This window comes from Lynx canadensis, chromosome A1 (assembly GCF_007474595.2).
Source record: "Lynx canadensis isolate LIC74 chromosome A1, mLynCan4.pri.v2, whole genome shotgun sequence".
NCBI classification, from domain to species: domain Eukaryota; kingdom Metazoa; phylum Chordata; class Mammalia; order Carnivora; family Felidae; genus Lynx; species Lynx canadensis.
In genome coordinates this window covers 138,395,475-138,411,133 of record NC_044303.2, presented here as the reverse complement: position 1 = coordinate 138,411,133, position 15,659 = coordinate 138,395,475, and the positions used below count along the sequence as shown (strand labels likewise).

The 15,659-nt window shown below is 37.1% G+C and overlaps 1 protein-coding gene across 1 annotated transcript; it reads right to left on the bottom strand.

Annotated features, from left to right (window-relative positions):
* Positions 1-858: 858 nt before the first annotated feature.
* Positions 859-15,625, bottom strand: UTP15 (UTP15 small subunit processome component). The gene is made up of 13 exons (XM_030322902.1): positions 15,469-15,625; positions 12,184-12,356; positions 10,640-10,732; positions 10,357-10,541; positions 8,731-8,909; positions 8,024-8,149; positions 6,270-6,405; positions 4,304-4,388; positions 3,293-3,442; positions 2,469-2,570; positions 1,929-2,062; positions 1,693-1,751; positions 859-1,212 (listed from the first exon to the last, which is right to left on the bottom strand). The coding sequence occupies exons 2-13, from the start codon at positions 12,271-12,273 to the stop codon at positions 995-997; spliced, it is 1,557 nt and encodes a 518-aa protein (XP_030178762.1). The 5' UTR covers positions 12,274-12,356; positions 15,469-15,625; the 3' UTR covers positions 859-994.
* Positions 15,626-15,659: the final 34 nt, after the last annotated feature.

Sequence of the window (15,659 nt, the reverse complement as noted above, 5' to 3'; positions counted from 1 at the left end):
GCTTGGGTTCTGAAGCACAAGATGATTATGGAAATTGAGGGATAAAAATATAAATACAGATCAGAGAAAATGGTTTTCAGAAGGGTCGGGAGCTACAAGATAAGCTCCAAACATATACAACAAGATGAAAGGCTAATTCTTACAAGAGAAATGACAAATTTTATCACTCCTTTGACCTGAGGCAAGCTGAAAACTGGGTAGAAAAACAACATATTGAGATGGAAGAAAACGTGGTCCACTAAGATCTGTAGACCTTGTTCTGACAAGGATGGTCACGATTCACGGAATAAAAAGAGTATGTGGAATGGAGAATACAATTGTTAGGTATCAAAGCTGCCTCCTCACACTTTCTGAATACATATCTAACTAGTTCAGAGTTAAACTGTTCAGAGCTGGCCACTGATTTGCTGCAACTGGAGCAGAGGCAGTCCCACTACCAGTGGAAGCAGAACATGGGACCCATGATAAATGATGATGTCAAGCAGAGGGAGCCAAGCCTGAAAATCCCAAGGGCACCGATGAGAGTGAAGAGAGAATTTATTTGTCGTTGCCATTTGTTGTGTTGTTGCCGTTGTTGTTTTTCCAGGCCAGAAATACAAAATAAAGCACTGTTCCTTTAGCAGGATTCCAGCTGAAACCCATTCCAGATTCTGAATGCCTGCCCAGATGTTCATACACAACTTCGCTGTATTAAAATCAGTATCAATTTGTCCAAGGTGAACAATACACTATGACCAAGATAACGGAGATCTTCCAGCAGAAGATGCCATGGAATAATTCAAAATATAGTACATATTTGGTAAACCATGGTAAACCATGTCTTAAAATAGGTTCTTATTTTCCAATTATAGTTATTCAGGTCTCTTCCATAAAACTCCTTCTGTGAATAGTTTTGGGGTAGTTTTTAATCTATCAAAGAGATTCTCTTTCCAATAATTAATAGAATCAAATCGATTTCAAGTTAGCAGTTCTTACAGGTCTCTTTAAGCAGACACTATGATTCCACCTTCTTGTTCTCTAGAAATCCATCAGATGCATGCTGCCACACAGAAGTGCTTTCTTTCCTTGTCATAGTAGCAAAGAGCATATCCATCATCCCCAAGGTTTCTAGTAGTTCTCTTTGGTAATCAATCTCTTTCTCTACAAGTCCTTGAAGTAATAAAAACTTTTTGTCAACTACGGGTGACTGACCAATCACAGGAAGATATATATCTGGAAGGAGAAATAAAACACATTAATGGTAAGTACCTTTCTAAACAATAAACGAATAGCCAATGTTTAGGAAAAGTGTAAAAATATTACCTACAAAGGTACCGAAAAATCTGTACTTATTTTACAATTTATGATTTACAGAAAGTAAACAGTCCAACTGAATAAATGTATTCAAAAAGAAATAATTACAGAAAGTAAATTGTAGAGGTTTTTACTTCATTTTCTCATTAAAAAATAGTCATCATTAGTGATGTCTAAGACAAAGTTCTTTAATTAGAATTATTCTCAGCAATTCAGAACTACTGTAAACATTTTACTTCCTTTAAAATGCATTGTTTTGCTAATGTTGTTTGTTTTCTTCATGATAATCTCTACTGGAGAACTGATAAAACAAGATATTGTAATCTATTTGATTTCATTATCTGACACCTCTATTGTTGCAAGCGTGCTAGGATTTTTCAGGTTTTAACAACTACTCACCAATAATTATTTCAGCAGCATTGATCAAAACAGGGGCAAATCTTGGCTGAGAAAGATTCCTAAAAAGCAAAAATTGTTTACTGAAACTTGCAATCTTTCCCAAAAGGTCCTTAAAATAGATTTACTGAATTGTTCCTTCAGTTGTCTACAAAGGTCAATCTAAAAGTAAATGTCTCTCATTTGAGATAAAGAAGGATTTCCGATGCAAAATACAGGTTTCATGACATAAAACATACCGTATCAAAAAATTAAGAACACGACTGATTTCCTTTTCATCCCGGCCTGCAAGGGCATTTGCAAGGACTCCTCTTCGATTTAGCTCCTTTATGATGGAAACTGTAATCTCAGGTGTCTTTATTGTACAACTAGGCTAGAAAAATTTTCAGAGTCAACACGAGCAGATAAGACATCAAAGGAAAAAGATCAGAGTCTTGGAACTCACTAACAATTACCGAAGTTAAATAGGTTTTTATCTTTACAGTATGGAGTAATGGTAATGCACAAGACAAGTAATAAAATGAGTCTTTTAAAAATATGCTCCTTACGGGTTTATCAACTGTAACAAATGTACCATTTTGGTAGGGGATGCTAGTAATAGGAGAGGCTATGTATGTGTAGGTCAGGGAATATATGGGATATCTCTGTACCTTTCCCTCAATTTTGCTGTGAATCTAAAACTGTTCTAAAAAACTAAAGTCTTACTAAAAATAAAAATAAAATTTAAAACACACACACACACAGCATATTGTATGTATGTATACATGCTCCTCACTTACCTCAAGGACTCTGTCAAGTGCTTTAGAGACCCGGAAATTTTTCAGATCCCTGTCATATAATTCTAGGTGTTTCTTTGATGGCCTATTGATCAAAATGTCATCCTGTATTACAAAGCAAATTTATAAAGAAAAATCAGTTTCTGTATAGAGTTGCATTGAAAACAAATTTTTTCATAGTGGTATTTTTTTTTTACACCAGGGTGACCCTGAACTGCGTAATAAATACCAGGCATATGCCAAGAATGCAGACTAATTGAAAATGGAATACTTTGCCACATCAATGTATTATTAACTCTCCTATGACTTAACTTATAACATATACACAGCACCTCACTCTGGGCAAATATTACTCATTTCAGTTCTCTTTACGTGGCAGCCTACGTGACCTGGCAGAAAGAGAAACCAAGAATGTGAGAAACAGATCTAGTCCCAACAACTCTGGTAACCAGTAACGAAATGCTACATAGACCGTAACTTCTTTGTATCTCCATCTCCTCAGATGCCAAATGGGGATATAACTGGCTCTGCTACTGTTCAGGGTTGTTTAGGACATTCAATCAGATATCATATGAAAGATATTGTTTTTGAATACAGTAAAATACTGTAACATTATAATGATCCAGGATAGTAAAGTACTCCTTATTCCCCAGTACTTATTAATAATGTTCCCAATCTAGCAATCTGGAGAGAGAGCTAATGTAGACAAAAGCAAAATAAAGCTAAATGCCATGTGAACTACACGTTCCAGTAACGTGCAGGGATGGAGTTGGCTACTCTAACAAACTACACCATCTAAAAAGAAAATGTAAGAAATACACAAATACCCGTTGCTTCATGTAATTTTTTCCTTTAATAAAAGTTCGATACGCAGGCCTTCTTCTCCTGGGAAGAGAATCCTTCTTTGCTTCAGATTTCCTATGTTTAACACTTAGTATTCCATTGGTCATTCCCACAACTATTGTCTCATCTTCATGCTAAAAGCAATTAGAAATATAAGTTAGTCTATTCCTAACACATCATTTATCTTACTTTTTCTTCAAAATACCATTTATAAAGCGTTTTCTGCTTATCCGCACTTTCACAAGAGTTCCATTCAGATAGAGATACTTTGCCTAACAATGATCTATGCAAAAAGTCAGAACAAATCATTTTTTCTTCCAGGATATGATTTTACTGATAGAACATGTTATATCCAGTGTAAATTATCACTGGCACTTTGTATAATAATACAGAATTAATGACATCTTGGGGAACTTCTAAAGTAATTTTTTTCCTACATCCTCTTACTAGGAAAAGGATTGTGTGATGGCATGACTTTCCACAGTCTGGCCAAGAGAATATTTTATAATAAGCTTTTCCTCTTCTAATTCAGATTTCTATATGATGTATTCAAATTTCCTCTTCTTCCACGGCTCATGAAACTTGACAGTGGACATTCCAGAAAGAGCATCAACAAAGACAAGCACATTCACTTTGTTATCTCCTTCTCTCTCTCCTCTTTTTTTGTCCCCCTCAGAGAGCCAATGTGACTTTCTAGAGTATGTTAACCCTAAGTTAAATGTGTTGAAAAGAGATTTAACAATTTCCCAGATCCTGTCTTTAGAGTTAACAATGCCTACAGCTGTACTCGGTTTGAAGCTGTATGGTGAACAAGACCTAAATCTCAATTCATACTAAATTACTGGGACAAGTCATATAATAGCAACTGTCTTAACTATTTCATGTGGCAAGAAGAAAATAAGATTTATTCAAATACAAAGGTAAACTGTAAAATTCCATTTCAGTTTCACTCAACAATGTTAGTGAAAGCTTTAAAAAGGGCTAAAAATACTTACTGCAAGTGCAAGACTCAAAATTGAAGCTGCATAATCAAAACTGTGGACTACTTTATAGGAAGTCGTGCTATATATTTTCACCTTCCTGATAAAAAGGAAAGACTTGTCATAAGTCACCTTGGAAAGGAGTATAAAATGCAAATTTTCTACTTTTTAGAAATATATAAACATTAAATTTTACACATCAATGAAGGAAAATAACAATTAATAATATTAACTGCAAACTAATTCATCACTGAATCTTTTACAACTGAACTGTTTGTCAGCACTAGCCATGTCTGTATAAAGACCTGACTAGTCACCAGAAGAACAGACCGCGACCCAACGTAGCCTGAAGAGGACACGTGAGAGTAAAGAAAAGGTATCAAAGCCCACTGGAAGTCAAAAGAGCAGGGTTTCTCAACGTCAGCATGCTCTGTACCATGGGCCAGATCAGTCTTTGTTGTGGAGGCTGTTCTGCGCACTGCAGGAAGCTCAGCAGCATCCTGAACCACTACCCACTGCAGGCCAGCAGCTCACCACTCCCAACTGGTGCCAACAACCCAAAATGTCTCCAGCTGCTGCCGCGCATCCTCTTGGAGACACAAGTCACTGTGGGCTGAGAACCGTGAACAGAGCCAACTGACACTTGATTTTTGAGGGACACATCTAAAACCTGAGTCCCAGGGGCGCCTGGGTGGCTCAGTTGGTTAAGCGTCCGACTTCAGCTCAGGACACGATCTTGCAATCCAGGAGTTCGAGCCCCGCGTCGGGCTCTGTGCTGACGGCTCAGAGCCTGGAGGCTGCTTCAGATTCTGTGTCTCCCTCTCTTTCTGCCTCACCCCCCACTTGCACTGTCTCTCTCACTCTCTCTCTCTCTCAAAAAAATAAATAAACATACATTTAAAAAAAGTTTTTTTTAAACTCGAGTCCCAAATTGCCTAGTAACACCATTTCAGAGAATCTCCTACCTATTTACATAATAAATTCCTTTCTGTTTAAAATATTTTCTAGCTTTTAAAATATGTATTAAGCATACTGAAAAACCAAGGCTTTCCATAATAGTGAAAATAGGAAATACGGAAACAAAATGACCAAAAACAAACGAATGTAAGTAACTACAAGAATTGTGCCATAGTTCTAGCCACATGCTACTGAGCACTTGAAGGGTGGTTATGAAAATGAAGAACCAAATTTTCAATTTTACTTGATTTTAATTAACTTATTTTAATTTTAAAACTGAGGCAGTATTAAAACATTTTTCTGTTAAACAAAACTATATTTCACTTTAATCACTATAAATTATTACCACATCATAGGGCACATATTGGATGCTTAATTTGTCTCTAGTCTCTCGGTAATACTTTTTACACTGATTACGTGTTGAAATGATATTTTAGATACACTCAACTAAATGAAATATATTATTAAATTAATTTTACCTAGTTCCTTTTGCCTTTCTGTGGCTACTACAATATTTAAAACTACATATGTAGCCCACATCTTATTTCTGTTGGCCAGCACTGTTCTAGAACTTTAACTAATGGAATACTAATGCTTATATAAAAAAGGAATATTTGAATCACGTTGAAGTATAGAAATTTCCACATACAATTTTAACTTTTGAAGAATATAAGCTAGAATGTATACATACACTCAGAAGAAATCTTTTAAAATATACAAATATATACACAAAGGATTTTTTAAAGCCACAGAATAACATAGACTATTTTAAAGATTAACGTTCAAATGGTTCAATAAAATTCCTTAAGTATGCAAGTTAACGCACTAAATTTTGTCAAGTGAGAAAATAGGTTTACTGTATTGTAAATAAAAGGTCAAAACTATTTTCAACTCAATAGATTTTCAAAGAAGTCATTTGACAGAACATTTATTTCATCACAAATACTGCAGAAATAACTCATCTTCTCAAGCAGTAAATATTTCTACAATACCAATAATAAGGAAAGAAAATGAAAATGCTAACCTATCCAGTGACCCAGAGAGTAACCTCTGTCCAGAGCTGCTCAGATATAAACATGTCACAGTTTTATGATGATTTTTCAAAGATACTAGCAACTGTCCTCCTTTTAGTACGTCCCAGATTTTAACATAACGACCTCCTATAGAAAGAAATCATCATTAGTTTGAAATTCTGCCTATACATTCAATAGTTTCAAGATTTGAAAAGCATTCTTTACTAGACACTGCACAGCATGGAGGTGAAGTGAAGGGTTCTGCAAAACTGCCTGGTTTCAATGCTGTCTCTATCATTTATTGAGTTTGTAACTGATGATAACAAATAGTTCCTACCACGAAGAACTGTTACAACGAAAAATTGTTGCATACCTGTAAAGTTCACAGAACTGCCTACAAAATAAAAAGTATAACCAAAATGGATTTTAAGAAAATTGTAATAAAATCATTCTGCAAAAGAAACGTGTCACTACAGAAATGAATAATAGAGTTTCATTTCCTAAAAAGTTTGTGAATCCCAACAAAACTGAAAAATTTCCCTATCACTTCTACTCTAAGAGTTAGAAGCGTCCTTAAAGGCAATTTAATCTAATAGTTTAAAAAGAATTCTTCTACTATAGCATCTTCTATTTCAGTGAAATATTACACAGAAGTCTAGAAGGTAAAATTGAAGAATGAGTTGGAGAGGGGGGAGCAAAGGTCTTACCTATCCTGCCTGGGAAACCGGGCCTGGGAGCCAATTCATAGTCCCTGTCTCACCGCATGTGGCAGCTCATGAGAGCACAGTTTAAAACAAGTGATCCTAGCCAAACTCTCATTTTCAAAGTCTACAAGAGTTAAGGGATTTTCCAAGGTCATAAAATTAGCTAGTGACACAGTGGAGATTAGCATACACGTGTCCATTCTCCCCATTCAGCTTGTTTCCATTTCTCAAAATAACATCAAGAAAAATGGATACATCTGACAATGTCATCAATTTATTTTGAAACTAAACAGGTACTGGGGAAGAAGTACAAAACAGGGTAATTTCTATTCGGGTTTTAGAATTAAGAAAAAAAATCTATACACACAGCCATATACGTGCTATGAATTATACACACCACCTTTGTATTCTAATGTCAACACATTAACTTTGACTTGATAAATCAAAGAAGCCGATTTATTTCTTCCATTCTCATTTTGAAAATGCTCTAGGATCAACATTACAGAAAAATACCTCAGTTCCAGCTTGATGAAAAACGTACCAAGACCCCTTTTGAACGCCACATTATACCCTCCTCCAGAACTACTGGCTATTTTCTGGACAAAGTCACTTCAATCAAAAGAGACATAAAAACAGACAAGCCTGATTCTAGAATTGAAAGAACTGTGATCTCTTTCAACCTAAGATCTCTTAGGTAGGAATAACAGGCATACAACCTGGATTTCTGGCTTATATACACAATGCAGGCTCTCAAGTTCTGGGATTTCAGATCTGCCACTCTATCGTGGACAAATTACTTTAAAAACTTTTATTTATTTCCTTAGTTGCAAAATAGGGAGAAAACTCACTCACTTCTAGGCTCAATAATTTGTATATAAGAGCCCAGTACCTGGCTCACATTAGGTAGTCAATAAATAACAACCGCTTGCTTGTCCTGTTTATCAATTGAGCAAAACCTAGGTATGTAATTCAAGGGCACAATATTAAATTATAGAAAGTAACTGATAAAGACATAACTGACTCAAAACCAACTATATAGGTAAAAGCAATTTTTAAAATACCTGCTGATACCAGAAGACCTCCAGAGGGAAAGAGCAGGACACTCTCCACTGGCTGCCCATGCTCAACAGAGATCACACTCTTATTGGTTCGTGCGTCAAACATCTTGAGGGTATGATCATATGACCCTAAAATGTCAATTTTGGTATTAGGTGAGTGTCGTTACTCAAATCAACAAAAACTAAATATACGTGTGTGTATGCAAACAAATTTGAAAAGGAGTAAGGGCTTAGATAAAATTTAAAGACACGTATATACGTTCATGATGACAAAGTACCTACAAACTCTGGGACCACTGATTATTTCTGAAAAAGCATTACTATACCATACTATATCATATAGGACCTTAAACTATTCCCATCTTCAAGTTATTGTCACTACTCAATCACCTGGGAACCTCTGCACAAGCACTCACAAAGACTGAACTCCGTTATCTTTGTTTCTCAGCTGCTTGGAGGCTCTGTGAAAACCAGAGTACTAAACCATAGTTCAGACACTCATGTTTTCAAGGAAGCCTTATGTTTCCAAACACACTTGGAAGACAATAAGAACAATCACCAAAAGAAGAAAAAGAAAAGAATTGGATAAACAGAAACACGTTCCTTTATAAAATTTTTTACATTGCTCTATCCCAAAAGAGTCCCAAAGCAGCGTCAAATTATATCGCAATAAAATGATCAACTTCAGGAGGGAAAAATAGTTCACCAACCTGTTACAAAGAGATCTGGGTTCAGTTTGCTAGCACATCCACACCTCACATAATCAGAATGTTCTTTGAATGTCAGAATTTCTTTGGAGTTTGGAATATCCCACAATTTAACCGTATAATCATCAGCCCCAGAGACCACATGATATTTGTCAGCTGTAAAATCGACTGTATGAACCGCTCTAAAAAATTAAGGATCAATATGTTAAACAGCAAGAAAAAAACTAACATAAAACATAAAACTCTGCTTTTCCCCAAATAACAAAAAAAGCTCAGTTTTAGGGAGTAATTGTAGGGGGAAATCATGAGAGAAAAATCTTTAAAACAGATATCCGTCCCTAAGCCAATTTAAAATTCTAAATACCCTTACACTATGAAGTTAATAATATTCAACAGCCTTACAAGTTATTTTCTATATGTTAACAATTCTACAAAACTGCTCAATAAAGGTAAACGTTCTAAATGTTGGAGCAAAGGTACTTTTAATTTAAAAACTTTCAAAATGGGGGACGGGCGCCTGGGTGGCTCAGCTGGTTGAACGCTGACAGCACAGAACATGCTTGGGATTCTCTCTCTGCCCCTCCCCTGCTCACTCACACCCTCTCTCTCTCTCAAAATAAATGGATAAATACTTAAAAAAAATTTTCAGGGGCACCTGCGTGGCTCAGTCAGTTAAGCTTCTGATTCTTGATTTCAGCTCAGGCCATGACCTCACAGTCTCTAGGATCGAGTCCCACATCAGGCTCTGTGCTGACAGCAACAGAGCCTGCTTGGGATTCTCTCTCTCCCCCTCTCCCAAAATAAATAAACTTACTTAAAAAAAATATTTCAAATGGGTAGTTCTTTACAAAATTCTAAGAAGACTTGACACTAAGTAGGATCATGTTAAGTGAATTTGTTGTATTTTAAATGTTTCACTTATGAGAAAGACCTTCCTGATAATACACTGTAAAAAACACTTCAGATTTTTAAATCAGTAGCAAATGTCAGAATTGAAAGTGGTAATTCTGATATAAAGTTATAATATAAAATTGCCCTGACCATTTATCAAGGGGAAAATATTAAATTCAAGAAGAAAAAATCAACCTTCCAACTTGCCTTCAAAATGAGAACCTCCACTATAGTTCAGCCTATAGAGTTCTCATTCATAGTTGTGAGGTACCTTTAGATCAGTGGTTTATAACCTTGACTGATCACAGAACTCACTAAGAAATTACATGAAAGCTATAGGAAATCTTCCCGGAAAAACATACATTTCTTCAAATGTCACAAACAATTCTACAGAATTCATGAGCCCCATCAAACTGGACCATAGGACTGGCCTAGATTAAGCACTCTGTCCTTGAACAATCATGAAATAAAGTATATACAGGTACATAATCTTCACAGAACTTCTCTATGTTTTTATTCAAAGCCCCAAAAAAAGAAACCAAAAAAGCTTACAACAAAACAACAAAGAACACATAAAAACCAACTGTCTGTAACAATATGGTGACAGATGTTAACTAGACTTATTATTTTGCAACATATACAAACATCGAACATACAACTGAAACTAACATAACGTTTTGTTAATTATACCTCAGTTAAAAAAAAATTGTTTTTAAATTTTTAAACACTGGCTCTTACTTAGTATGGCCTTCAAAGTGCCTGAGGGGAGCTCTCCCAGTTATATCAAAAAGCTGAACTCCACCATCTTCACTGCCAGCCACAAGCAGTCTACCGTCCTGACGAAAAGTAGCACAGTATGCTGTGTCTTTAAATCGGGAAAAGGTTTTTATAGGTTCTTGAGAATATCGGCCATAAATGTGAATCTACGAAAAGATAAAAAACACAGTACTTAACCAAATGCCTCCAGATCAGTAGTACATATAAAGACACAAAAGAAAAATAAATGTAGTATTATATTTACCCTCGAGGAAGCTGTGACAGCATAATTATATGGAGGCTGCGGAGAAAAGTCTACTTTTGACACTGCACCGAACTCCTTGATCTGAACAGGGGTCTTAACAAAACAAAATACAAAGTATTAACAGAGTTACAACTGGTAAGACTGTTCAAGCATTACATAATTTCTTACTCCATCGTTTCACTTTGTTCTTAGTAACATTTACTAGGTTGTAGCTAATACAGAAGTATGAAAAAGCAAAAAAGGTCCAAATAACATCACCCAGACCATCCTGGCTGTCATTAAAGTAAATAACTATATGGCTGGAAAACCATACTCCACTCTTTCTCTTCAGCTGTGGAGTTTTCTGTGATTATTACTGGGGAGAAAAAGTTATGCCTGTGCCAGCATACATTTAACCATGTATTCTGTAACTGACACAAAGATCACACCATGCAGGCTGTTCTGAACCTCGCTTCCTTTCACTCAATTACACATCTCAGCTAATTTTTCATATGATCAATAGATTTGCCGTCCATTATAGGGTACATCATAATTTACTTTACCGGTCCGCTACTAAGGGACACAGGTTTTCCCAGAATTTCTAGCATTACAAATAATACTTTAATCAACATCTATATACCTGTATCTCAGCAAATTTAGGGGACTGTAATCTTTGGGTAAGTTTCAAACTGTGGAACTTACATGGCCAAAAGGTATTTTTATCACGATACATAATGCGAAACTGCCCTCCAGAAAGTCTGCATCAATTTTCCTCCCTCAAGTAGCAATGATCAAAATTTTTCATTTGTGCCAATATAACAGATGAAAAGTAGTATCCAAATTATTGTGGTAACTGACATTTCTTTATGAGTGAAGCCACAGCTCTTTTATACATTTATTGGTCATTTAAATTTCCTGTTCCATTAACCTCCCAATCCCAGTCTTTTTCCACTTTTCTATTTAGTTGTTCATCTTTTAAAAAAAATAATTTTCGGGGCGCCTGGGTGGCGCAGTCGGTTAAGCGTCCGACTTCAGCCAGGTCACGATCTCACGGTCCGTGAGTTCAAGCCCCGCGTCAGGCTCTGGGCTGATGGCTCGGAGCCTGGAGCCTGTTTCCGATTCTGTGTCTCCCTCTCTCTCTGCCCCTCCCCCGTTCATGCTCTGTCTCTCTCTGTCCCAAAAATAAATAAAAAACGTTGAAAAAAAAAATAATTTTCAAGCTTTTAAAGATAGTCTAGCAGAATTAATTCTGCATCACTTTCTCCTTAGTTTTGCAAAGGCAAAAAAAATTTTCTCGCATGACATTCAAATTCTAAGATTTAATTCATTTGGTATTCATTAATCATCTATTCTGCACTAGGTCCTTGTATGATTAAAATGATTAAGCAGTAAGGACTTTTATAAAAAATTCTAAGAAAAAACATCAGCTACCTAATTTTCTACCCAAATTATGAACTGGTGATTGATTCCTTTTAGTTATTAGTTCTCTATTAGAGTATCCAAAGTATAACATATGCTGGAGAAATGAGCATCAGTACAACCCCCTCGTTACGGTCTCCACTTACCTTATAGTTGTTCCAGTACAGTGTGTCTTGGGTGATTTTTTCACCAAGTACAGGATACGTCTGAATAGCTACAGGCTTATAACCAGCCATAATTTCATATAATTGGACTGTTATCCAAGAATAAATAGTTTGAAATTGATGTTAGAAATAATTACAGTGACTCTGCTTTATGTCTGAAAAAGAAAACATTTTAAATACATGTTATTCTTAAACCTGTATAACTTTCACTTTGTGTCTTTTCAAAAGGCTGTGTGGTAGCTTATAGGATTAGTGACCAATAAACCATTTAACTATAACACAGAAGAGACAACCTTAAGGAAGCAGGTAGAATACAGATAGGACTACCAGAGTGCACCCTCTACTCAGCTATACACATAAGCTGTACACAAATATTCTCACATCTAACTAGCCAATTTACAACACTTGGAAGTTAAGTCTGGCTCAACCATCCATCCAGTAGCCAAAGCAGAAGTGCACTGGCTTGGATTGTTTATTTCTTAACGACAGAAAGCATTAAGGTGAAACTGCAAATAGAAAAGTTTCCTGAAACCAAATTTAAGATAACATTCAATCTATAAGAACACAGTCTAGGGTCTTGACTTCCTGAAAGCCTTAGAAATACCAAGAAGGAAAATAAAGCTAGTATTCTAATGGAAAAGCTTAAAATTAAAAAATTTTTAAATTCTTTTTTAATGTTTATTTACTCTTAGAGAGAGAGAGCGCGCGTGCACACAGGCGAGGGGCAGAGAGAGGGAGACAGAACCTGAAACAGGCCTCAGGCTCTGGGCTGTCAGCACAGAGCCCGACGTGGGGCCCGAGCTCATGAACGGTGAGATCATGACCTGAGCCAAAGTCAGACGTTTAACCAATTGAGCCACCCAGGCAACCCGGAGAAGCTTAAAATTAAATTTAAGAAAAGGGGCTCCTGAGTGGCTGAGTCATTAAGCGTCCAACTCTTGATTGCAGCTCAGGTCATGTTCTCCTGGTTCTTGGGATTCAGCCCCACAAAGGGCTCTGTGCTGACAGGGGAACCTGCTTAGGATTCTCTCTGTCTCCCTCTCTCCTCTCTGCCCCATCTCTAAGAAGAAATAAATAAATAAATAAATTTTTTTAAACAGTAGGATAAAAATGAATTAAAACTTTTAACTAACATAGAATTAAGCCAAAACATCTCTCCAGAACTATTCAGCTGTAAAAGAGATTCATGTTATCAGTGGTGCAACTCATTGTCTATCCCAAAAAGCCTGGTAACAGTGCATGAGTAATACCAAAATGAATAGGGATGGCATATGCTAAAGGCTATTTTGATGAAACACAGCAATCAATGATTAAAAGGAAGGAAACGTTTCTTTCATTCAAGTACCTACACTGTATAGGGCACTATTCTAGGCTCTGGAGATACTATGTTGAGTAAAACAGATATGGGTCAGTCCTTTCACACACTCCAATATTCTCCATTTTAGGTGGTGATTGGCAGAATCTAGGACTATGGAACTATGTAATCAGCTTTGACTTGTCCTTCCTCTTCACTTTTAACATCCAAGTAGTTAAGATGATTTTACCTCCCAGATCTTTCTAAACCTCCATCATGTCCACTCTACCAAGTTCCACTGCCCTAATCAGATCTTCTCATCTGATATGGTGCAGTATAAGGACTCCTGACTCCCTCATTCATCTTTTAAATAGCCATCAGCAAGATCCAGCTTTTGCTACAAAGCCCAACCTTGCCTGAAAATAAAGGTCTAAGCTCCCTAACATGGCATGTGATCTGGCCCTTGCTTACCTTTCCAGCTTCACTTCTTTGTTACTCCCTTTTAACACAGCATTCTCTTTCTTCTCTCATTCTTTGCTCATTTGTCCTCTTTTGCCAGGAATGATCTCCATCTACCCACTTGCTGTTTCTCATTTAAACCTCAACTCAAGAATCACATCCCCCAGGAAACCTTCTGTGAACTAATCCTACTTCACTCTGCATATTTCTGTCACTGTGCATAGTAAAATTGCATTTGTAATGATCTCTTTTTCCTACTAAACTGAACATTTTGTACCTGGAAGATTTTTTTTAAGTGCTCAATCAAAACTTGTGGAAGGAAGGAAAGAAAGCATTGTGTTGGGTTCTATGGAAAAACACAAAATTAAAATCACAAATGGTGTCTGTAATATGAACATTACTACACAGCGAGAGTCAACAACTTCTTCTGTAAGGAACCAGAAGATAAATATCTTAAGCTTTTCTGGCCAACAGGCAAAATGGAGAATATCATGTTGTTAAAAGAAAGCAAGCAAGAAAAAAAATCCCAATTTTTTACTAACCCCCCAAATAATTATGAGTACAATTTTATGTTTATAATAATTATGAGTACAATTATGAGTACAATTTTATGAGATTTATGGAGGCGGGGAATAATATTTTACTCACTTCGGGTTCAAAATGCTTCCTAGCATCAAACAGATTGCAAACTGTTACCTGTAAAACAATTCTAGGCTCACTGGCAGGCGAAAAGAAACCATCACTTGCCCAGATTTAGCCTGCGGCTCCTTCCCTTACTAGCATACAGGCAAAGCCATCCCTTACTAGAATATCGGCAAAGGAATACCTAACTCTGCCTCGAGAGAAACAGTGTAAAGCTTTAAATGTTTACAAGTAAGGAGTAGTAGTGGTTTGCCAGATAAAAGTGAGATACAGCACTGGAGGAAAGGGAGAGGGGGAACACGACACAATACAAAGGCATGCAGGCAAGAAATGATGTGAAAATGAGTAAGAAAATGATCAGGGACAGGTCAGAGCCTGAGAAACTGAAACTAAATGAATAGATACTACTACAATCCGACGCAGAATAACAGATATATGCTATAAGTAACGTACAAAGTACTAAGCGCTCAAAAAAGATTTTTAATTCTAACCGGGAGGCTCCCAGAAAGATTCACAGTGCATTTCAGCTCGGCCTTGACGTATAAGATCAAAACAGACTGACCTCTTAAGATGAGCAAAAGCGCACGGGGTGAGGGCAGCATTCGAAACCGAGGGAACATCATTAGCAAAGACAGAGATGGAAATTTGCCCATTGCCTCGGAGGGATGCGGATCAATAACGGTGCACAAGCGAGAATGTGGTCGTAGAAGGGGCAAATATGGGTCGAAGCTAGGCGGTGGGGATCCTGAGAGGTTGGTTAAAGAGTTTCAGCCCGTCTGCGAAGACTGGGAAGCCCCAGAGGAGCACGCGAGATAGCAAAGCAGGCCCGACGTGAGTTCGGACTGCGCCCACCAGGAGCCGCCTTCACCTACCTCCGATAGGCCCCGCGGGTCCGCCGGGACACTTGTGTCCAAGAAGAATTTCTTGGATTCGGCCAGCCCCCACCCGACCTATTAAGGCTCACTCGCGGAAGATCACGCGGACTCTACACGGCGCCGCCGAGACACAGAGATGGCAGAACTACCTGGCCGGTCGCACAAAAGTGACGTAAGGGCGTAGGCTC

Excerpts from the sequence above, each read along its gene's own strand:
- UTP15 (XM_030322902.1), bottom strand. The coding sequence starts at position 12,273 with ATGGCTGGTTATAAGCCTGTAGCTATTCAGACGTATCCTGTACTTGGT. Across the intron at positions 10,542-10,639 it reads CTGTCACAGCTTCCTCGAGG|ATTCACATTTATGGCCGATA; the intron begins GTAAATATAATA and ends ATCTTTTCGTAG. Across the intron at positions 2,571-3,292 it reads AAAATTACATGAAGCAACGG|GATGACATTTTGATCAATAG; the intron begins GTATTTGTGTAT and ends TTTGTAATACAG.